This window comes from Enoplosus armatus, chromosome 19 (genome assembly GCF_043641665.1).
Source record: "Enoplosus armatus isolate fEnoArm2 chromosome 19, fEnoArm2.hap1, whole genome shotgun sequence".
In the NCBI taxonomy this organism is placed as follows: domain Eukaryota; kingdom Metazoa; phylum Chordata; class Actinopteri; order Centrarchiformes; family Enoplosidae; genus Enoplosus; species Enoplosus armatus.
In genome coordinates, this window is record NC_092198.1 from 1,731,938 (window position 1) to 1,756,910 (window position 24,973).

Here is a 24,973-nt window from a genome sequence, read left to right on the forward strand (position 1 = left end):
ATCAGAAAACAAACAGAACTTCCAGAGCAGGAAAGCTTCATTTGGCAAATACCTGGTGTTCATCTATAGTTTGTGTCTTGGGTGGATTCTTCTCTGCTGTCTGTTTTAATTTAACAGCCCCGGGCCTGTTCTGCTATCAGTCCACACCCACCACCGAGAAAGATTAACGCTTTAAAGTAACCAGATGAGCTGCAGCTCCTCCGTCTGCTCACGAATAAAAAAACAAACTTTTATCAGCACTCAGGAATCTGCTGTGTAAGCTAACGCGCTTCTGATTGGACGGGTGCTGACAACCAGGACGAGGCGGCCCCCACCGCCTGGCACCGAAAAATGTCTCATCGGATGATTTTGTCAACATTTGATGAAACAAATTTTGGAGTATGATAACCAACAAATGTTACGGTGCAATACCAAGATTTGACATTTGGGGGCGCTTTAGGAAATTTTGGATAATGACCAATAACAGACTTTTGGCGATCGACACTGAATTTTGGGGATTTTGATAAATTTGCACAAATCTTGGATTATGACAGCTGGTGAACTTTGTAGGCGCTCTGCTAAATATTGAAATGCAGTCGTGCTATAACCTGTTTAGTTCATCATTATAACAATAATAATCTGTGGGACGCTAACACATTGTGTGATTATGAAAAGGGAATTTTGGGGGCTCAGTTCCACATTTGGGGGTACTATTATAATTTTGGAATGATGAGATTTTTTCGGGCTCTACACCAGATTTTGGATTACAACAAAATACTTTTTGTGGTATTCTGAACCAAATTTGGGGATTTTTTTTGTGACACACGTTTTTGGCTGCAATACCATGTTTGGGACTTTGGGGGCGCTATAACCAGTTTTGGGATTTATATCAATCAACAAATGTTGGGGGCACTTTGGGGAAATTTGAATTGTGACTAATAACTAATAACAGATTCTGGGTGCTGTTCCTAATGTGGTGTTTTTCATGAGCTTTAACACATTTTTGAGGTTCTCTTCCAACATTTGGGATGTGGGGGGGCTATAACAAGGTTTGGGATTCTGTCAAATAAATACTGGAAGCCCCATTTGAAATTTGGAGGACCTTTTACAAATATGCATTATGACCTTTGACCAATACATTAGGGTTTTTGGGTGCTATAACTATAATATAATATTTTGTATTTTCACTTTCTGAATGGCTCTTGTTAAAGATTTGGGCAGAATTCATTTGAGTAACTTTAATTGTCATAAACTGTCGTTCAGGAAACCCTAACCCTAACCCTGGTTTATCAAGTCCCGCTGAGGACCCCCAGAAACCTCTGTTCGGTCCCTGAAAACCGGAATGATGCGTTAAAAAGGAAAAAACGGACGCGGGGTTTGGTCCACTGGACTGTGTAATATTTTCCCATCGATTCACGGAATGAAAAAGGAGGAAAAGGCCTCTGTCGGTTTCCCTCCGCTGATCCTCCTTCCCGAAAAGCAGATCTGCGCTGCTGTCTCCTCGCGGCCGAGGCGCACAGAAGCCCTCCATCACCGGAAAGGAATGTCGAAAACTATGTAAAAGTTTCCGAGTGTGTGTGTCCGTCCCCTGTGCGTGTGTGTGTGTGTGTGTGTGTGTGTGCGCGTGTGCGTGTGTGTGTGTGCGTGTGTGTGTGTGTGTGTGTCTCCCAGCACTTTGAGGGGATACACATCTTTTTTGGCTCGGCTGGATGTCGTAAGAGCTCGCGGCGGGGCAGGCAGGGCTGGGGGCAGGCAGGGCTGGGAGCAGCCCCCCTGTTAAGTAGCAGATTGTCTGGAGAGTCTTCCCACTTGGAAAGAGGCTCGCCGACGCGTCTGGGAACCCAAAACCCGCGGAGCTCTCTGACTTCAACACCGGACCACCTCACTCTCCCTTTTCTCAGGTTGGGGGTCTACAACAGAGACTTAAACCTTTTTCATTTTTCATTTCTTGAACCAAACCAGAGAAATTCCTCCGTCTCCTCTATAGGTCAGTCCTGCATGACTTTTTGATTTTGTTCTGCAGTTTCAGGTGAATTATCTGAGTTCCAGGCGACACTGTGACACGTAGTGCAGTCTAAAAGGTTATCTCCAGACTTTATTACCTCTAATGTTCCAGTTACCGTCTCATTTCAATCAGGATACCTCGAGAAACGCGTGGACTATTTCTTGGCATCGCGGTGCGTAATTGCGCACGGCGCCGGGTTTGATGCTCGGTTATTGTGAAGTGTGGAAAGCCTTTCTCTCTGTTGGAGTGGGTATGTCTCATCAGCAGAGATATTAGATACCGAACTGGACGCTTTGCAGTGTAATTGCAGCAGAACTGAAGCTGCTTTAGGAAGAGAGGAGCAGAATATAACGCGGAGAGGCGGCGGAGTTACCTTTGTGCGCCTTTATTCTAACGTGTTAAACCGGCTTTATTTGTGGTTTAGAGCTGTTAAATTGTGGATTTGGGGACTTTATCCATTCATACATATAAAGTCTGTCATGTAATATAATATATATCTGTCTGGGGAGCAGTTTTTTATGGGCTCACAGATCGTGGAAATGTGACTTTGCCAAATATTCCTGCCCTGAAAGCTGCGTTTTCTGGCTAATTGATACTAGATGTCGATTTAAATGCTACTTGTGTGACATGAGGCAGGTGATGGAGCTCTGACGTTCACATTCGGGTTGCTTAAAGGTCTTGTGAAGCCCCGAGGCAGCTGCGGGGCTGATGTTAAAAGGGTCTAACCGCCTCCTTCGTTCCTCTCGCAGCTTCATTCATGTGCTGCTGAGCCAGAGGAGCTGAAGATGAAGAGCAGGCTGTCTCTGGTGGCGGCTGCCCTCCTGGCACTGCTGCTGTCCTCCTCTCAGGCCCAGGATCAAGGTAAAGCCGCTCCTCCTCCTCCTCCTCTCTGTGATCCAACACATCTGACTTCAGCTCCTCTCACCTCTGCCTTTTCTCTGCCTGCAACGTGAAGCTGCATATTTAGTCTGAATAAAAAGATTCACATAGAGAAAGCAAATGTGTGTGTTTGTGAATTGATTTGTTTGAACTGATTTGCCTTTTCAGCCTCAGTTTAACCTCTGATTAATGATTTCTCTTTTCACTCCAGTCATTCCAGTTTCCCTTTAGGAATTCACAAGATTTCCTCTTGAAGAGAAAAACAGTCACCGCTTCAAATGTCTGGTTTGAATTTATGGATAGAAGCTTTTTTCTTTCCCAAACCAGTAGCACTTCAGAAGTGGTTGTAGCCATGAGTGTCACTTGCTTAGAGCGGTGACGTAGCAGAGGCTTAAAAGTACAATAAAATACAGCTTTCAGTTGGTGATAAGGCACCGCGTGAAGAAAAACTGTTATAATGTTAGAAAAGCTTAATTATTTTGCTTTTCCCCTAAAAGGTCCAGTAGTCTGCTGCTTCTTTCATGCCACTGATTTGCGTCTATCAGTCTTGAGAGACAGTAACCTTAAAAACGATCCTAAAGAGAAATAAACTGCGTCCATGTAAATGTCCATCTGTAGGTTAAGTGGGGCATCTTTGCATCCTCAGACAGATGTAGTTTGATCTGTTTTACACCAGGAGGGGCCCTTGCTCAAAATCTACTATCTATTACTGAAGTCTACATTTCTCCAGTTTCAGAAAAGAAAAAAAAAAAACCCAGACGGCACGAGGCCAAGTTTCCTCCCTCCGTCCTTTCTCCTGATGGAACGGAAAGACAAAATATGAGTTTCACATTATTTTCCAGAGGTTTTAGAGGTTAGGAGAGGAGAAAATCTGCCCCTCTGTGCCTCTGAATTTTCTCTCAGAATAAAAAAAAAAAGAAAGTGCAGTAAAATCTCATCAAATCAGCCGGAGGAGGAGAATCTTTCTTTTCTCGCCTTCCAGGAGGGTTTCTGACCTCCTCTGACCCCCTTAAATGTTCCAGGAGGGGCCCTCGCTGCCTCTCCAGAAGTCACGGCATCGTAATAGGGTCGTATATATTCTACCGCGTGGAATAGTTTGACACGATGGGGCCGGAGTTAAAGGCTCAAACACCTTGAAGACAAAAGAGTCCGAACAGGAAGGCGTCTGCTCTAAACTGTCACGTTTCAGGCGAAGAATTACAAAATAAAAGCAGTTTAGAGCAGAGTCCCGGATGCCGAAACTTCAAAGAAAAAGCTCCAAAACCTGGATGTGCGTGTGGATGGTGTGTGTGTGTGTGTGTGTGTGGATGGTGTGTGTGTGTGTGTGTGTGTGTGTGTGTGTTTAAGAGCTGGAGCTTTTTGGGTAGTTTTTGGTCGTTTGGAAACAGCAGCAGCAGCCCGCGACCCTTGAATTGATTCACCAGGTTGGTGGTTCCTCCATTTTTGACGTCCTGTAACCCTCTCGGTCAAGCCCGGACCAGGTCAGCTGACCCTGAGTCTTGGCTTTACGACAATATTTTACAGTGATATTCTTCACTTCCACACTAACAGATGGTTGGCGGTCTAGAAAAAAGGCTTATTACTGTCATCTTTAAACTCTAGCTAGATTATAAATTGTGTAAATTATTTTGTGTTTATTGTAATTTTACACTTGGTGACGTACTGTGTTTCTGCATCTGTGCAGCTGCAAAGTTTCTTAAAATAGGCACAAACTCTGGAGCTCAGATTACTGTAGATTAACGTTCCTCCAGCATGAAAAGATTCAGAATTAGACAAACGGCTCGTCACATGAAGAGGTCAGGAAATGCTTCACTTTGAACAAGTGAAAGTTTGTGAAATAAGGGTTCAGTGAAAGATTTTGAAAGAAAAGTCTCTAAAACTTGAAGATACACAGATACTAGCATCAGCAGGATCAATACCAATAGGAATATTGATCTGTCTCATTCTAGTTGGAGCTATTTTATTATGAAAGAGGAGAAAAACTGAACACACTTCTGCTGTTGTGGGCAACAATATTTGCTGTTTACCATTTAAACTTGTATTTTCTATGATTAAGTAATTAACAGAGAATAATAAAAAGAAAAGCCTAATGTTTGTGGGAATATATTGATATATATTAATGGTCTATGCATTCCCCCCCATAAATCACGACACACTGCCCTCCATCTACTGCTTTTAATTGGAGAATTTAAATGGAACATTGTTGTGCAGTGACAGACGTACAGATTTACGTTGTCTTCTTCATGTTAATCCTTTCTTGCTGGAAAAAAGAACCATGTTTTTCTCACAAGCTTATTGTTTGTCTCTGAAAGCATCAGGCTCATTCAGAACCAGGCTGCTAGTTTTTAGGTAATCTTGTCATTAAGCTACTTTAACTTGTTTCATTGTAGATCTTTTGAGTTATTGTCTATTTATTTTAAGCTCTTATCAAGTTTAAAATGTTGAATTCAAGCGAGTTTTAGCCAAACCAAAGACATTGGTGCATGAGAGCCAGCTAGATTTTCAGGAAGGCGACGTTTTATTTCTATTAGTTTATGATGTCGTTCTCCACCCCAACCTGAAGAATATCATTTTAAAATATTTAAAATCAAATAATCTGTGGTCCCTCGTGTACATGGAAACTTTTTGTCCATTGCTCCAAGTTGTTGTAAACAACTTTTCATGTACACATGCATGATCCTCCATGTCAACAATCACCAGTTCTACTGTGTGTAATCTGTGTGCACTTTTATCTTGTTTGTTGGTTAACGTCACGACGACCAGCGGTTCTTAAATGATGGTTCAGATCCTAAAAGGATTCTTGGCGTTTCAGGAGTTTCAGATTCTGCGATTCAATTCTTTAAGTTTCGGCTCTGACGTAGTTTAAGAACCTCTGGTGCAGATTTTTAGGAAACGTAAGCAGAGAAAAGATGTACACGTGTTCACTGACATTGTGTATTCTTTTGTGAGGTTTGCAATGGAGATGATGAAAGTGATCAGATCTTCCATCCATTGTATAATCAATATCGCAGAGTTTCATCAGATTTGTCTGTTTTTTTTTTGTGTGTTGTCAATTCAACATCACGAGTTGGATTGAGGTCATGGACAGTCTGCTGGATGTCAGCCGGTCCATGTTGTAGTTTGTTGACGGGGGGAAACTTTTTGTTTTTGACGAAGTGGCTGGTGATTTCCAGAGTTTAAAAACCAGCCAAAGAAATGTTTGGCTGCAAACCACCAAACACGTGTTGGTTATCTGTTAAAGTGACCTGTACGGAAGCAGAGACAGGCCATAACTATTTTAATGTTAAAAGCAACTATGTACCTGATTGTGAAATCTAACCACTACTCAATATTTATTGTTGAAATCTGCGCTTTCAAGAACTTTAAATTTAAAATAGAAATATAAAATCAAATATTATACTGGTCATTTGTGGATCTGAAAAAAGTCAAGTTGCTTTCTTGGATGTGACTGACAGAACGTAACCTGATTGGACAAAAGTTTAATTGATTACATTAAGGCTTGACTGTTTCTCCTCGGTAGCCTTGATGTTGAAGTTTGAATTTTCCATTTTAAATTTCAATATTCCAGTTTAAGCAACTTTTTTGCTTTAACCTGAATTTTTAGATCCAAAAATTACCAGTTGAATCTGAGCATCTTGAAACTTTTAATTTTCTCCCTTGCTTTGTGAAGCCTACAAATGTTTTTGAAAGGTCAAAACTTGAAAGCACATCAATTCAGATAGATGATTTTCACAGCAAAGTATTTCAGTGCTATACATTCAGTTGTATTTAGTAGTAGATCATTTTACAACTAGTTACAGTTATACAGGTATAAAATTCAACTTGGCCTTTCTTTGCTTCCGTAGACTCGTTCACAGCCAAAATTCACCAAAGCGTTCATCTTCCCGCCCTGTTTGTGTTTCCTTCTTAATGTTCTAAACTGTAGGAAGGTAACGTTGTGTTGTGTTTGTTGTCTCAGTGTGTTGTTGCTTGAGTTGTTGACTGTGGCTTCTGGCCACACGAGCTCAAACGGAGGTCATTTGTTTTCTCCAAAATGGCTTCCCTCACATCTGTAGTTTGGTTTGTCTTGTGTTGTTTGCTCCAACAGTGAACTTGTCAAACTTCAACCTGGAAGTGTTGACTGTTGGGAAAATCCTTTTATACTTCACATATTACAATACATCCACCTCCTAAAGCTGCAGGATTAACTGTGTTTGCCTTCATCTCTTCACAGTCGACCCTCCGTCAAATTTGAGGTTTAAGATTTTAAATGAGAACACAGTGCAAATGCTCTGGAGCAGACCACAGTCCAGGATACAGGGCTACAGAATACATGTGACCTCAGACACAGGTGGGTGCTCATTAAACCTGCGAGTTATGTCCTGCCGAGCCTGTAACATTACAAGTGTCATAAACTCTCTTAGACATCAACCTGCCCGGCAAGACTCAACACTCCCCGCAATTATCTGGAGGTTTTTGCAGACACATGTTTGGCTCCAGGAGCTCTAATGATAAAAAAAAAAGGGGGAAAAAAAGAAAAACATTATCTCTGCCATGGAAATTTGTCAGCATTAGTTTAACCCAGGAGTGTAGATGTCACATCCGTCATAGTTCATTAAACTGCTGAGATGATTTTGAAAAAAACAGCCATATCAGCTACCGCTACCCTTCACTCAAAATAACTACCACAGAATTTTATTTAATAATTAAAATCTGCAGCAAAGTTGATGTTACCAATGATGACATATCTGAGCCTACACATATGGATAAAAGTATGTGTCCACATACTTTGGTCTGGGGGTGTTTTTCCAGGGTTGCTCCTTAGTTCCAATGAACAAAAATGCTTAATGCCACAGTATAATATTTTAGTGTGCTTCCAACTGTGTGGCACCAGTTTGGGAAAAGCCTGACCACATGCACAAATCCAGGAGCTGTCCAGTAAGTTCAAACTTGGCCTAGTTATTAGTTGTAAGTTATGTTAGTGATAAGTGGAGATTTACGCTGGTAACACGCGGAGTAATTCTTAATTCTTCACAGAAAAACATGTTCACCCAGTGACCACTAGGTATAACTGTTACGTACTGTTAGCTGACAGAACTAACATAGCTTGTGTATTTAGCATTATACTCAATAACTGCTTAACTGTTAGGTTTTGTTAGCTAACTTAACTAGCTAATTGACAGAACCAAATTCAATAACTGCCTAACTGTTCATAATGTTAGCTTGCTAATCTACATCCAATAACTGCCAGGTGTAACTGTCGGCTAACTCAACCAGCTAACTGACAGAACTAACATTAGCTTGCGTGCACATTCAATAACTGCCTAACTGTTACGTACTGTTAGCTAACTTAACTAGCTAACTGAAAGAACTAATTTGAGCTATAATAAATAACTGCCTGTTAAGTTTTGTTAGCTAACTTAACTAGCTAACTGAAAGAACTAATTTGAGCTATAATAAATAACTGCCTGTTAAGTTTTGTTAGCTAACTTAACTAGCTAATTGACAGAACAAATTTGAGCTACATTCAATAACGGCCTAACTGTTACATTCTGTTAGCTAACTTAACTAGCTAACTGGAAGAACTAATTTGAGCTATAATAAATAACTGCCTGTTAAGTTTTGTTAGCTAACTTAACTAGCTAATTGACAGAACAAATTTGAGCTACATTCAATAACGGCCTAACTGTTACATTCTGTTAGCTAACTTAACTAGCTAACTGGAAGAACTAATTTGAGCTATAATAAATAACTGCCTGTTAAGTTCTGTTAGCTAACTTAACTAGCTAATTGACAGAACAAATTTGAGCTACATTCAATAACGGCCTAACTGTTACATTCTGTTAGCTAACTTAACTAGCTAACTGAAAGAACTAATTTGAGCTACAATAAATAACCGCCTAACTGTTCCGTTCCGTTAGCTAACTTAACTAGCTAATTGACAGAAGAAAGTTTAGCTAAATTAAATAACTGCCTAACTGTTCCTCTAAAGCGGCAGAACTAATGTTAGCTTGCATATTTAGATTCAATTACTGCCTGTTGTAAATGTTACGTACTGTTAGCTAACTCAACCAGCTAACTGACAGAACTAACGTTAGCTTGCATGTACATTCAATAACTGCCCAACTAATGTTCTGTTAGTTAACTTAACTAGCTAACTGACAGAAGTAACGCATCAATTTCAAGAAATAGTCCCAACATAGAACTCCCCTAAAACAACAAATAGTTTTTTGACATTTCTGTTTTTGTACAGAACAAATAATTAGTGACACAAGAGTGTTGGTAGGTGGATTTTTGAACTGTGGAGAAAGCCAGGCTAGCTGTTTCCCCTTTCATCCAGTTTTTAATGCTAAGCTAGCTCTCTACTTAACACACAGACATGAGATTGATATCTTCTTATCTCAGTCTTGGAAAGAAACAAAAGTATTTCCCAAAACCTTTTCAGTAAAAGTACCTTAATCTCAAACCCCCAATTTCTTACTTTAAGGGTTGGTTAAGAGGCCTCTCTTAATAATTGTCATACTGAGTACAAGTGAGGGCTTAAGGTGTTATTTAATAGACTTTGTACAAACATTAATAACCCTGTAAACCTGCACAATAGGAAACCTCTTAACATGTAGAATAAGAAAACCTATTGACTATCTAAAAGCATTTTCAGTGAATACACTTGACTTGATTGAAGAGTTCAGTATGTAAGAGTTAAAATAATGTGTTTTGATTCATAGTAATGCGGAAAGTTTTCATTAAATTGAATCATACTGTTGTTGTGTGTTTACACGGCTCTTCCAGTCCTCGGGTCAACAGTCGGAATCAGGTTTTTCTGAAGCCCTGTTTTGACTCTTGGAGAAATGAAGTAATGCAATAGTTTCCTAATGGCTTCCCTCTGACTCTGTGCATTCTTGTAGAAGAACCAACTAAAGAATTTACTCTGCCTGAATCTGCGATTAAGACCTCCATCTCAGACCTGACTCCAGATGTGGATTATGTAGTAACGATATCTGCGTACTATGGATCAGAGGAGAGTCTGCCCATCACCGGCCAGATCACACGTGAGTCACCGTGTCCCACGAGTGTGTGTGTGTGTGTGTGTGTGTGTAAATTAGCACCAGACATCCAACCAAATGCTAGTAAAATTTGTCCACAGCAGGTCAAGTTTGGCAGGAAGTCACCATGATGATGACTGGCAGGTGAAACACCTGACGAACACCTGACAATGTATTAAAGACCAGCGAGTGTTTCTGTTATATTGTCCACTCTCTGCATTATTTGGTTTTACAGTACAATACAACTCTGGATGAGAATGACGTTCTTCAACACGTTTTCAAATAAATGTTCATCTGAGTGAAAGTTTGAAATTTGTAGACTGACAGATTTTACAGACTTTAAACCTCAATATTTGGATTTCTTCTTATGTTTTAAAGCAGCTGGTGAATTTTGGGATGACATCTTTATATTGCAAAATAAGATTAAGTTAGTTAGACCGTAAATTAAGAGCTTTATTGTCTACAATGTGGTTTGACTTTCATCATAAATTAAAAGGACAAAACAAGAAAAGTTAAAGACAATAATGAGGAAAAACATGAACAACATGGTTTCAAATGGTGTTTTCAAAAATGAAAAATCTTCATAAAGTACAACAATTCATGTCCACAGTCATAATTAGACGGTGCTTCATTTGAAAGTGTCACAAGCCCAAAAGGTTTAGTTGATTTAGTCCGTGGAAGAGGCACAAAGCAGCAAACTGCAGCTAAAATAAGATAAGAGCTGTTGCAGCCGGTTAGAAGAGATAAAAGTCCAGTAAGTCTCATCTGACTTTACATATGGATCAGTAAATGGGGAGTGACTCAGATTTCCCGCGATGAGCGAAGTCTTCACTAATGTGATGGCAGCAGTTTTTGGTGGGGACGCCTGCTTGGCACCGCTGCAAACACTGATGATCTGAGAAACCCTCCGAGCTCCGGAGATTCCCTTGAAATCTGTCAGAAACTATGACATCAACTCGTTAGTTTCGCCATTTGGGAGCTCGTTTTGCACGTTCGTTGTATCAAAGAGGAGGAAATGTTGCACAAAAAACCCTCAGATGAGAGAATAAATCTCATGTATGGAAACAAAAGACGAGTTCTGGTCCAGTTTTAGTGGTCTGCCATGTGGTGAAGTAAAACAGTGACAGTTACTGATGGAAAATGCTTCATAACAAAACATTAAAATGAAGATTTGGGTTTTTTTGAGGATACTTTTATAATTACATGATTGTGTTTTTGTCTTTCAGTTGAGTCCAGTGGCACCACAAGAGAAACTTCCAGGAAACCAGACCCTTCAGAGTCAGTCAGTAAGTCCTTTTGTTCATTCATTTTAAACCTTAATGTGACGACGGGTTTCACTCACTGCTAAGATATCGAGTCACAAACATCCAAGTCTTCGCTGTACCTCCTCGACTTTTCCACTTTTTGTTCTCAAACTTTCTTCCTCGCTGCTGGGCGGCGTCCATCAGCGTGAGCTCAGCAGCGAAGGGAGGCTCCTTCCACACAACACCCCATTGTATAGAAATAATCAAAATTAGGCCCCCATAAATCTCTGAAGTATTCGGTCATCAGTTTGGTCCCCTGCCGGCCAATTATGCCAATGTGGAGGAAGCTGCACATGCTCAGTGCGGGGGTCGTAGGCGGGCCGAGAGGTTGCTGTTGGAGCTGAGGGAGCGAGTCGGGAGGAGCCCAGCCCTGAAGTGCTGAGAGAAGTGGAAACCATTACAGATGCTGATTTACAAGAGCGCTGCTGCTGCTGCCCTGGCCCAGTTCTGCAGATGATGACGAGCTGATTTTTCCTTCTTTTCATGAGAGGAAAGTTAGAAGGAAACTTCCAGAAAGAGTCCTGTACCTCTACCTACAGTACAGTCTGATTCAACATCCAGTGTGACCCAACAGCTGTTTAAGGGTTCTTAAACAACCAGAAAATAACGACTAATGAGCTTCAAGCACTGAGTTGATTTGGGAGAAATGGTCAAACGTTCAAAGCAGTACAGCTTTTATGAAATGAAACGTATTATCACATTAAATTGAATCAAAATCAACATTTAGTGTCTACAGTTCTTTTCCAAGTTCTCATCAGACCATGAAACCAACTTACCAAAACCTTTATTCTGCAAAATCCTTGATTACTTTTGGTGTGGCAATTACATGAGTGTTAAGATCTGGTTAAGTTTAGGCAAAAGACAAAAGCCAGAACTAAACCGTCTCCTACAAATCACATACATACATATACTACTAATTTGTTTTGCTATGTTTTAGTACTACACGCAAGTCATGGGGAGGTGGTGGATGCTGAGCGTATAAAGCGTTAAAATGAACCAAATCACCAGTTTCATCCTCCGGGGACCGTGAATCTCTGAACCAAATTTCAAATCAATTCATCTGATATTCAGTCTGAACTAAAGTGGTGGAATGAGCGACAGATAGACACATTTTCATCTCATAGAGACACGCGGCTGAAAATCTACTTACCCAACCGAGTGAATCAGAAATGAATCCCTGACTTTCCTTAGTTGAGATTCTGTATTTGAGAATTGACAGTACTAAACCTAATGTTTATTGCTGGAGGTGAATCCTCATTTTTCTGGCATATTGCAAACTTTAAATTAGTTTTTATGTGACTTAAAGTGAGTTAAAAGGTATTTTCAGAGGTGTTACGTTCCGTTTACCTTCTTTTCTTCCTTCTTTTTTCCCAGAATGCTCTTTCAGTGCCATCGCCGACGTGGTGTTCCTGGCGGACGGCTCCTGGAGCGTGGGCAGGCCGAACTTCAAATTCATCCGCAACTTTATCTCAGCGACGGCCGGCGCCTTTCAGATCGGAGAGGACAAAACCCGGGTGGGCGTGGTCCAGTACAGCAGCGACGCCCGAACAGAGTTCAACCTGAACCAACACTTGACCCGACCGGCGCTGCTTCGGGCCATCGGCTCGCTGCCGTACAAAGGAGGAGACACCATGACAGGTACAGTCTTAATGCCCTTTTTTCACCTCGCTTTAGTTTCTGTTATTATTATAACTATTATACTTTTTACAATGGCAAATTTCTCTTTAAAATGTTGAAGAAAAAAACGTTATATAAAAAACTTTATATTCAAGTTTTAGTACTTTTTGTTCTCGTGTGTGCAAGAAACAATAAATTGTGATTTTTTTCAACATATTTAATTTATTAATTCATTAATTTTGGGCCCACATGGTTTTATAATGACAAATAAAATAAAGTTAGCTGAAATAATAATCCTAAACTCATTAATCGTATTAATGGTATAAGGGGCTTGTTGCACACCAAAACTGTTTTTTTTTATTTATTCACTTTTACGTTTCAGTTTAAGCAGCAGAAGTTTTTTTGGCATATTAGATCTGAAGCAGATTGGTGATTTCAGTCTACACAACGACAGTATTGAGGGCAGTTTTCTAAATCAAAATGTTGCTATTTTTGTCATTATTTTTTATTTTGCATCAAATGAAGATCAGAGAATATTTCACTTAATTTATCTTTCTTCACAAAACCAAACTGAAATAAAGTTTTCACAAGAAGACCACCAACAGTTGGGTCAGTTTGTGGTAATGTTACTATTTAGTGACTTTAATTAAGAAGCATTTAAAACCGGACCCCTCCCGTCTTGTTGCTCCAGGTGATGCCCTCGACTACGTCCTGAAGAACACTTTCACCGAGGCGGCCGGCGCCAGGAAGGGTTTTCCCAAAGTGCTGGTGATCATCACCGATGGCAAGTCTGAGGATCCAGTGGAGAGTTACGCCAGGCAGCTCAGGAGCAGGGGGGTGGAGATCTTTGTCCTCGGTACGTAGCCAGAACAAGTTTATTACATTCCACATTACATTTTCCATCAGCATTTAATGCTTTTAGCTGTTGTTCGTTACAAAAGCAGCTTGTGATGACGGAATAACAGAAGGTGAAATTCCTGCATCATTAACATTACAAGCGAGTGATAGCAAGTTTTATGTATGTTTACGCTCCGGCTTCACTGTCAGACTTTCCACGATCACGAATGGAGAAACAGAAGTGGGCTGTTGCTATGGTGTTAAGGAGGGCTGGTGGTTAAATAATAATAACAGCTCATCTTCCATAATCTCTGAAAACAGGTCACTGATAAAAAACTGCTTAGTGAAACATGAAATATGCTCTCTAGGTTTCTGCAGCAGAAGCTGGTAACATGCAGGAACTTCTTTAAACAGACCAGCGTGTTTCTGAATGTTTATTCAGAGGCTGGTGGAGTTTTCTCAAATTACAAAAGAGAAGTTAAAGCTACATTTTGAAGATATTTTTTAAATGACTAAACAGTAAAAAACAGAACAGTAAAGTACTGTGGTCAGACTTCAGTATCCACAGTAAAGTACAGCTCATACTGTCAGATATGTGATGAAGAAAGGAGGGAAAGCAGGACCGAAAGAACAAAAAAAGGAAGGACGGAAGAACAGAAGGAAAGAAAAAACAGTCAGAACAATTTCAGCAGTATTTGACATTGATATTGAGTCGAACTTTGAAGAAACTATATTCTGTGAAGGCTTACAGCTTTAGTAAAAGTGTCAAAGTGTTGCAAAAGGATATAGGATTGTAAAACTCACCAGTCTTAAAATGGAGGCTCATAATTTCATATTTGCTGCCTGCGCTGTCAGACTTTCCAGCCAGAGTAGAATAAAAAAGTTGAGGCTTTTTTGTCGATTGGTGGTGAATCCAGCTGGAAACAAATGTTTCACTTCACGTCTTTATAGATTGTTCATTTCATCCAGTATTTACAAACCTGGAGCAAATTCACCCTTTACCTCTGACACAATGACCCTCACATGATGTCAGTGGCTGTACAAGGAGTTCACTGGTGTTGCCTCTTAGCTCAGAAATGAGTGAATGAGTCAAAGTCCCTAAACAGTGACAATCACAGTGGTAGCAATGGAATTATCATACACTGTTCATTTACCACGATTTTTTGTTTTAGGTATCCAACAGGCTGATGAAGAGGAGATGAAGCTAATGGCCTCCACCCCTCATGGCAGTCACATCTATAATGTCGCCAACTTTAACACGATTAAGAATGTGCAGAAAAAGCTCATTACTCAGTTGTGCGCAGGCGTCGATGATCAACTCAACTCACTCGTCAGCGGGGAAGAAGGTGAGATGTGGTAAAAACTGCTTTTATACCTGGTGTACCTGGAGTTCATAGTGCGTCTGTACGCTAAATATGAAGCTGCAGCCACCAGCCAGTTAGCTTAGCTTAGCATTTAGACTGGAAACAGGTGGAAACAGCTTGCCTGGCTCTGTCCAAAGGAAACAAATGTAGTTAGTTTAATCCATAAATCTTTGGTCAGAGCCAGGCTAGCTGTTTCCACCAGTTTCCAGTCTTTGTGCTAAGCTAAGCTAACTGTCTGCTGCCTCCAGTTTTACATTCAACGGACAGATATGAGAGTGGAATCAAACAAATACATTCCAAAATAAATTTCCAAAATATAATTTTGATATATAATGTCACAATCTTATGATTGTTACCTTTCAATTATGAACTAAAACAACAAGCTATAAATATACTCTTCCTCTGCGCCAACACCGTCGAGACAAATTTGTGTGCATTTATTGCACATAAGGATTCAGATAATCCTATAATTCTGATTTTGACTCTGACCTTTGCAGTCGTTGAGCCAGCCTCTAACCTCCAAGTCCTGGAGGTGGCCTCTAAGTCCATACGGGTGACCTGGGAAGCCTCTATCGGAGATGTTTCCGGATACAAGGTGCAGATGATCCCCATGATGACCGGCAGTAAGCAACAGGAGCTGTACGTGGGCCCGGCCCAGAGCTCGGTGGTGGTCAGAGACCTTTCTCCAGACACAGAGTACCAGATCAGTCTGTACGCCCTGAAGGGCCTAATGCCCAGCGAGCCCATCACAGTCATGCAGAAGACACAGCCAGTTAAAGTATCACTGGGTGAGTACAACATCCAGATGTTGACGTGAATGTTTGACACAATGGAGGTTCCTGTCTTACCACACACTTGAAGGATCCTCTGCTTGAGTGGGTGGAGCAGCAGGTCACTTTACAGGAATAGTTCAACATTTTGGAAAATATGCTGATTTGGTAGATCAGGAGCTAGCTAACGATTAGCTTAGCTTAGCTTACATACTGTAGCTCCCTCTAAAACCAAGAATTGTTGTTTTTACATCTCTGTTTATTTACAGATTAAACAAATAACTTTGATTATCATATGAGAGTTAACATAATTACCAGTTTCCGACTTGTGAATACCATTCACAACAAGACTTTCTTACAACTTGGAAAGTCAGATCTCACTGAAAGCTCCTCCAACTTGGCACTAATACTAAGCGCCTGAAAAAGAAAGGAAACGAACACACCAACCAGTGTTTGTTGTTGTAGGAAATTAAATGCAATCTTAATGGTTGTAGTACTATTATGGCAAAGCACAATATTTTTCAGGTGTAATTTCCAGTATCACTGTCACAAACAAGACACACTAAGGATGAAGAATCTCAAAATATCATATATTCTGAGAAGTGAACAGCTACATATATATATATATATATATCTATATATATGCTCTCATTGAAGCCAATCAGTTACAACTTTGTATTGTGCTTTTTGTTTTCCCCATCTAGAATGTTCTCTTGGCGTGGATGTTCAAGCTGACGTCGTCCTCCTGGTTGATGGTTCCTACAGCATCGGTCTGGCTAACTTTGCCAAAGTAAGAGCTTTCCTGGAGGTGCTGGTGAACTCCTTTGACATTGGGGCAAATAAGGTCCAGATCAGCTTGGTCCAGTACAGCAGGGACCCCCACACAGAGTTCTACCTGAACACTCACCATGACCTGAGCGCCGTGGTTAAGGCTGTGAGGTCTTTCCCGTACCGTGGCGGCTCCACCAACACCGGCAGGGCCATGACCTACGTGAGAGAGAAGATCTTTCAGACCACCAGAGGGGCGCGCCTCAACGTTCCCCGTGTCACCATCCTCATCACTGATGGGAAGTCATCCGACGCCTTCCAAGATCCCGCCACCAAGCTGAGGAATTCTGATGTGGAGATCTTCGCGGTGGGCGTTAAGGATGCTGTACGAACTGAGCTGGAGGCCATTGCCAATAGGCCTGCAGAGACCCATGTGTACACTGTAGAGGACTTTGATGCCTTCCAGAGGATCTCCAAAGAACTCACGCAGTCCATCTGCCTGAGGATCGAGCAGGAACATCGCTACATCAGCCAGAAACGTAAGTGATGTTTTTTTAATCCTCTATGCTGATGACAGTGGGTTGTACTCACCTTCTTTTGAGCCATCTGCTGTTGTTTAAGGGTTTTGGAAGTTTAGATCTTGAGTCTGGTTTGTATCATTCTGCCTTGATCCATTCTTTAGCTGTAGAGATGAATAGTTTAATTTTAGTTAAACGGTTCAGCTCAGTTCAGCTTGAGGTTTGGTTTTAAAGCTTTGTTCAAGCACTGAACACGTCTATCCAGCTGAATCTGGATTATGAGAACGACTGGAGACATAAAACACGCTGCACTGTCAAACCATGCTGTGGGAAATGCTTTGTATTCGATGGATTTCCTACATTGCTTGATTTTTTGGGCTGTGATTACACTTAGACTTGTTATCTCTACTGTCACAAATACAGTATATTATCAGCTGTTTCACCTGTGCTTATCCATTGTTCAGTTACAGGAATAGTGCTAAGTTACATGCTAACACTTTGTAGGCTAGCTTTGTTTAATCTGTGGCATGAGCTAGTTTAGCATCAACAGTAATGTACCAGCATCAAACTGTCAGTTTATCCTTTTAATGTTGTTCAAGTTACTAATTTGTTTAAAAATTCTAATTTGTTTTGCTGAAGCGTTAAAATGGCTTCGAGAAGAACTCGTAAACTCAAACATGTAAATCATAGAAATCTCAAAGTTGTTACCATTTTCTCACGATGATGTGAAAAAACAGAAATATGGTAAATGCTTCGGTTGATATCCAGCTTTTGTTTAATTTCAGTGCTTTTGAATGAGAACACATTCGTTTATCTTAACACTTCTGGAATTGCTGCAAGTGCAAACTACAGTTTCTTCAAACATGGAGATCTGAAGCTACTATTGGATGATAAAAAAATACAGATACTTTTATTGATTTGTATATGTACTTATGAACAATGATGACTGCTTTTCATCTCCGTGGGCTCAGCAAATCTATTTGAAGTAATTTTGTATTTAAGAAGATTAATTCACGAGAACTAACAATCAATTATTATGATTTAGAACATTTTTAGTGATCAAACCAACATTTTAACAATTAATTACTACAGCAGTCAGATGTAACTCTACCACTCTTCATTGTGGGGGAGAATACAGAGGACTACCAACAGTCCTCCATGTGCACACAATTACTTTCATGTCACTTTTCCAAGCGTGTCTATTTCAACTGAACCCTCCTCTTTGCCTCAATGTGTTAAACACATGTCCACCTTTTGATCTTTCAAGGGCAGCGAGAGTTCCTGCATGTGGAAATTGTAGAACTGGGTCAAATAGTGGTTGCAGAGATTTCTTAACATTTGTTTAAACCTAGTTGAAGCACCAGATGACTCAGTTATCGCCACATCAGGACAACCCAGACAGTCAGGTGTGTTGTCCGTCACATATCCGTAAAGTAAACCTTTGAAAGGCATTCTTTGCGCTGAAATCATTAGCCACCCCCGAACATCTGGTAGTCAAGTTTAAACAAGCAAGACGAGTTACCTCGCAAATGCTGTTTTGCCCACTTGAAGCCAAATATGAATCACTGTGTTACTTTGCCAAAAGGAGCTTCCAGGTCTGCCAGCGCAGAATGTGACTCACACCAGCTTTGATTGCCTATTATATAATTCTTATATAATAATGACTTTATGTCAACAAAGAGAAGTGTACAGGAGCCTGGATGAGAAGCACAGTCACAGCTTCCATCCAACCTATTAGCTCAACGAGCTCCACAGTGGGATGTTTCACAGCAGCCGCCCTCCTGATGCTGTTTGAATGATGGCGCTTGTAGATTGTACATGGTGTGTAGGTCAGCCCTTCGACCTGCTGGAGTCCTTCATTTGCTTCTGTTTTTTAAAGGAAGTCTTGGTTGTTTTTTCTACAGTTCAGTATCTGTATCTTCTACCTTTAATCTGCCTTTAATGTTCTAAGGACAACACCCCGGGACTGCAGGGTATGGCTTAAAAGATGTTTGGAAATGTGAATAGCAGAACGTCTTTAGGTTTTCCACTAGACAGGCACAGATGATTGATGATGCAAGTCCGGGTTGTGTTGTGTCAAATGATCGTGTGGGAAAAACAATATCTTGAGCAGCTCACTGTAGACCATAAAATCTGGAACAACAGGACTCCTTAAGGGACCTTTTTAAGAGGACTGGGTCACCTCTAGGTATCACATCTGCAAGTGTTACCAGATTTAAAATCAACACAACGAAACACTGTGAATTTGCACGCTGAATGTATAGACAACCTTATAGGTAAATGTAAAATCTGGCTTTTAGATAATTTATGGAAAAAAGATATGGTTGTGTTGGTTTCATTTTATTTAAGTGGTATTGAGATGTTGAATATTCATCCTCTAACATCCTGGTGCTAAACATTACAGTGATCTTTGATGTTTAAACATCAATGGAATAGAAAGAAGTTATGGACTTTATTGTAGTATCTCTGTAAATAAAGATGAGGGTCATCAGAGTTACAACATGCTGCTGTATACATACAAAAGCCAAGTATCTGTATCTGCACATAGATTTTAAGAATTCAAAAACATACAACAATGTTCTTTTAGACTCCACATGGCAGCGTATCTGCTTCTGTAAAAAAGCCTTTTAACTTTGTTACCTTACACTTTCTCCAGAACTGGTCCAGCCGAGGGACCTGGTCTTCTCAGAGGTCGGCCCCAGACGCTTCAGGGCCTCCTGGGAGATCGACGCCACCAACGTCGAGTCCTACTTGGTTCAGTTCAAGCCGGCAGATGACGACGACGACCGTTATGTGTCCATGTCCATGCCAGGGGACACACCCACCGCCCTCATCCAGCACCTGACCCCACTCACCCGCTATGAAGTCAAAATATATGCTCAGTATGACAAAGGGGACAGCTTCCCTGTGACCGGCCATGAGACCACTTTAGAAGGTGTTTTGCTCACTCAAGACATCTACCTTCATTTATTAAGCTGGTAAAAGGAAGCAGTGATGCCCTAACTCTCTCTTTTGTTGCAGAACTAGGCTCCGTGCAGAACCTAAGAGTATCCGAAGAGACCACAGACAGCTTCAGAGTATCATGGCAGCCGGCTCCAGGAGCCGTCACTCGTTACCGGCTGACGTACGAACCTGTTGGGGACGAGAGCTCGATGCTGGAGACGACCACCGTCGGCCCCGAGACAACGATTGTGCTGCAAGAGCTTCAGCCTAAAACCACCTACCGCGTCTCCGTCAGTCCTGAATACCAGTCCGGCTCCGGAGTGCCGCTGCAGACCGATGGCACCACAAAAGAAGGTGACTGCAGCTTCATATTACACTGTTATAAATTAGAAGAGAGCACTATTTGGCGCTGGAGATTTCCTTTCTCAGGATCAGTACAGTAACAGCGCTGTCTTACAACATGTATCTAGCAGCATGAGGCTTATGTGGCGCCTTAAGCCTGTAAATAAAGGGTGTGAAAGCGTTGGGTTCAAAGGTTAACAGATAATGATCAACAGATCACGAGTGTTTGAAGCTCCAAAAGGTGGTGAATTTTTGTTCCAATAACAGCTTTTGGGCCAGAAGTTGAGCTCTGAAGTCCAGAAATCTGAGTAGCTGGTTAAGTAATCGTTGAGTCACTGGTTTTGATCCACAGCAGGTGCCTGCAGATGTCTTATGATCATTTAGTTTGTGCTGTGGGACAGTAAAAACTATAAAAATCTAATTGTACCTTGAAGTCAGAAAGTCTTTCTGTCTATTTGCGTCATTTAAAGACCACAATGGAAACGAGTTCAGACTTTATTCTGACGTCCTCAGTGACTCCACAGTGTTTAAAAGTCGTCTTCGGCCATTTGGCGTTTGCATTCACTCCAGAATTGCCTGGGAGTGCCACAAGTCCACACATTTTTGACCCCAGTGGAAAGTGACCTCCTAACCCCGCAGTGTTAGTGCAACCTGCCACCCATCGAGCTCCTCGTCAGATCTGTGCTTCCTTACAGGGAAAGGAATGAAAAACAGACGGAAGCTCAGAAAGCTGGGAAATAGAAGTGGGCCAAGATGTACTTAAAGGTGATAAACAATGACGGAGGAAAGTTAACAACAACCCTCTAGACTCTGACAGTGACGTTATGAAACTTTGGTGATCTGTCTTGGTGTCTTGAAGGGAGATTATCTCATGGAGAAACTTCCAGCGGGGGCGGTCAGCTTTTGTGCTTTATGGGAGGGATTACGTATCTTCCGAAGGCATTTAAGATGATCGACCATGAGCCAAAAATGCTGGAAATAAACAAATTATATTCCTGTCTACCATGGCAACAGCATTTCTTTCTGTGTCTGAGTGTACCGTCCCCCTCCTGGTGCTTCTCCTTCAGACGGTGCAGCTGCTCGTCGTCTGAGGTGCATTTTTTTTAAAATATATCTTTGACGTTTCTAAAAAGAGGCAGGATTGATCCCAGCTTGCACCTCGTTGACATGAAACACCCAGCTGGCTCTCAGATGGATTTATGTTTTTCTTTCCCCGTATGGCTGACAATATTGTTCCCATTACTATGTTTACTGTGCCATGACTTTATCTCAAAACTATGACTTGATGCAGTGCCTTCAGGGTTTTCGTGAGATGCACTTTAGCTTGCAGTCTTTTCCACCGAGTCCTGTGTTGGGACAAAAGCTCATAATACTTGGTTACAGCAGCCACAGGGAATCACTTCACTCTGCCGTTTTTTTCTGACTACCATTTTGGAAAGAAAGACGTGTATTTCACTTAAAATCCACGACATTCTCATCACTCAGTAGGAAAAAACACAGAGTCAGGCAGAAGCAACAATAAAACATTTCACAGTAACACTCAGCGGTAGGCGTTAACACCAGGGAGTTAAGCAGGGCCCATGAGTCACAGTTTTATTTTAACAGTTATTTTTCAAAGGGGAATTGTGCGAACATGTCGGACTTCATCTTACACTAATTCACATCCTGGTAGCTGCCCAGTACAAACAACTGGAGTGACTGGGAGTTCAGTGTCTTTCTCAAGGATGCCTCAGACAGACGGAGTGTTTCCCATCCGCTTTTTATCCAGTCAAGAACACATTATTATTATTGTTATTCCTTTCCAGTTTTTTTCCTTGCAATCATAAAATAATTGTTCTGAATATGAAAAAACGTCAGAATTACAAAGCAGGACAATCAGTTTTCTCATGATCACAAGCCTTTTTATTTCATGTTGAGATAAAGAACTAACTCTCTAATGAACACAAGAAAACAAACATTTTAACTTCATCATCTCTGCAGACTCTTATTTGACGCTGCCTTCATTTTCTGACCTTGTTTCCCACCTTCTCAGCTAAGGGTTCCCCTCGCAACCTGAGGGTTTTCGACGAGACGGTGTCCTCCATGAAGGTCTCCTGGGAGCCGGCACCGGGGAATGTGCTCCAGTACCGCGTGGTGTACAGACCCTCCGCCGGCGGCCCCAAGAAGGAAATGTCGATGAAGGGCGACAACACGGCCGCCCTCCTGAAGAACCTGCAGCCGGGCACCCAGTACGACATCTTCGTCAGTGCGCGATACTCGTCCGGCCCTGGTGACGCCCTGGAGGGACGAGGCGCCACGCTAGAAGGTAGACCGGTTACTTTTTTGTCATATGAAGGGCATGTTGGTTGCTATATGGCAGAAAAACATCAAAACAAGCAGATAGATACCACATATCCCTGTGTTATTAAGTTGCTATAGCTAACGTGCTAGCAGACACAGAGCAACATTATCATCCCCTTGGAGTTGTGTTTGTGTCATCTGATGAAGTCCAATATCGAGTCTCTTTTAGCTCTGGTTTGGTACCAACTCCACTCTCTTCACCGGCTAGTCTTTAACTGTGTCAGGTAGACTACAGTGAGTTCATCACCATCTGCTGAAAGATTAAAACTCTGAGCAACAAATTCACTTCAAACAGAGTCATTTCATTCAGTATTCATATCAAAATATTGATTAAATCAGGTTTAAAGATTAAAATATCACAACGTTGAGTCACAAAATGATTCTTTTTTTCTAAATCAAGATACAGCTCCTCGTGCAGTTCCAGCACACGTCCTGAAAAACACAGTAACACTTGGAAACACTTCTGATGATGTACTGCATTTTCAGATTTAAGATTAACTTGAAGTAATGCATAGTCTAGAAAAGATACAGTGAATAAACACACACATCGAGATCTCTTAATGTCTGTCTTCACAGCCAATATAGAGACACAAAATAAACTTAACACCAGATATCGTTTCTGTGTCAGTTCTGGCACGCAGCTGTGACCCACTGATCCTCCCAGATTAAGCGATTACTCTGTTTTTATTATGACTGTGTGGCTCAACAACCACAGCTAATGTTTGAGGTTTTACTTTAATTGCTGTGACTAAACCCTGGAAGACGACCAGATCATCAGAAGTGCTCTTAAAACAAACACGGCAAACATTTGATACAAGTCCCTGTTTTCTTTTGCTCCACGGCAAAATGTTCGAAGTGGTCCTACTTTCAAAACCCAGAGAGGCTTCAAAGGTCGGGATTATTGTTACAGGAGATTAATAATAAACAGTCAAACAGTCAAGAACAGAGAGAGGTGGTGAGAAAGAGGAGAGGAACGAGAGGAAGACGACGTCCAGGTTTACTATTAGTGTTAGAACATTAGGTCTCAGTTTCAAAGCTTTTGTCCATCACATCCCATCAGTCCTCAGTTTGCTCACCAAGTCAAATGCCAACGTTAAACTCGTAAAACCAACACTACCACAACAGAGCTCAACAGATCAGGAACATAATGATCACATGTTCACACAGGTTTTAAACAAATCCCCAGTTTAACAGCAGCATCAGGAAGTGAAACTTAAAGTGAAGGCACTAAGAAGTCGGTTTGCAGAGCTGGATGAGTGTAGGACGAACAACTATTTATATTATTTTATTATTAATCATTTAGTTAGTAGAAAATAGTGACAGATGCTTATTACAATTTCCCAAAAGTTGACATATTGAGATTATTTGTTTTGTCGACCAACAGGCCAAAATATATTGACAGCAGTATCTATCTTTCCTTTCCTTTCTATAATTTCCTAACAATCGATTAATCAAAATAATCGGACAGTTGTTTCCGCTTTAGCTTAAGAAAAACAGATCAGGTAATAATTTGAATGCATTTAATGTAAAAATGCTTTGCTTCTTTAGCTTGTTGTTATTGACAGCAGCCAGTAGAGTGTGACAGGACATGTGGGGAGACAGGACTGTATCATTAGCGGAGATATTAGCTGTCAGATGTTTTCTGGTTGGATTAATACTGAAAAATGAGTCTGAAGGGTCGGATATATGTTAAAGCGGCTGGGACACGGACAGTGGACATGTCTGAGTGTCAGCATGCAGGGACGTGTCAGTGCCTCTCGGACGGTGGAGTCCTTCAGCCTCATGCTCAGTAACAGTGGACGCAGCAGCCACCATACAGGCTGAGAGGTGAAGATGAGACACAGCAAGACCGGACAGGAATGTAACCCAGCTGAGAGCAGGGAAGACTGACTCATTCCTGTCTCTGTTTCTGTCTTCCTCTCTGTTTATGTCTCCGTCTCCATGTGTCTCTGTTTCATGCTGTCTCTCTCTCTCTCTCCCTTCCTGTCTTTGTCTTTCCCATTTCTCTTTAATTCTGATTTCTTTATTTTCTTCTTTCTTCCCCTCTGTTTCACTCTCCGTCTGTCTTTCTTTGCTCTTTTCTTTCCTTGTCTCTCTCTCTGTTGCTGTCCTTGTGAGGGCTTGCCTGGAATTGAATAGTTTTGTCCACAGTCTCTGTGTTTCGGCCTGCACAGCCTCCCTGGTCGCAGTGCCGTGCAATCAATCCAGCATCCAGTGTTTTCTTTTCCCTTTCTGTCTGATGCATCAGAGTTTCGGGCCCTTACTGGCAGCGCACGGTGCATTTG

General features: G+C 41.3%; 1 protein-coding gene across 1 annotated transcript in view; it reads left to right on the forward strand.

Annotated features, from left to right (window-relative positions):
• Nucleotides 1-2,769: 2,769 nt before the first annotated feature.
• The window catches only part of col12a1b (collagen, type XII, alpha 1b), a 107,147-nt gene continuing 84,943 nt past the window's right edge, over nucleotides 2,770-24,973 (forward strand). Inside the window, exons 1-12 of the mRNA XM_070926287.1 lie at nucleotides 2,770-2,845; nucleotides 7,077-7,193; nucleotides 9,748-9,891; nucleotides 11,112-11,171; nucleotides 12,564-12,827; nucleotides 13,498-13,662; nucleotides 14,816-14,989; nucleotides 15,505-15,795; nucleotides 16,482-17,084; nucleotides 19,720-19,998; nucleotides 20,085-20,360; nucleotides 22,381-22,653. Of these exons, the coding sequence (XP_070782388.1) occupies nucleotides 2,770-2,845; nucleotides 7,077-7,193; nucleotides 9,748-9,891; nucleotides 11,112-11,171; nucleotides 12,564-12,827; nucleotides 13,498-13,662; nucleotides 14,816-14,989; nucleotides 15,505-15,795; nucleotides 16,482-17,084; nucleotides 19,720-19,998; nucleotides 20,085-20,360; nucleotides 22,381-22,653 (2,722 nt within the window). The remainder of the gene's footprint in view (nucleotides 2,846-7,076; nucleotides 7,194-9,747; nucleotides 9,892-11,111; nucleotides 11,172-12,563; nucleotides 12,828-13,497; nucleotides 13,663-14,815; nucleotides 14,990-15,504; nucleotides 15,796-16,481; nucleotides 17,085-19,719; nucleotides 19,999-20,084; nucleotides 20,361-22,380; nucleotides 22,654-24,973) is intronic.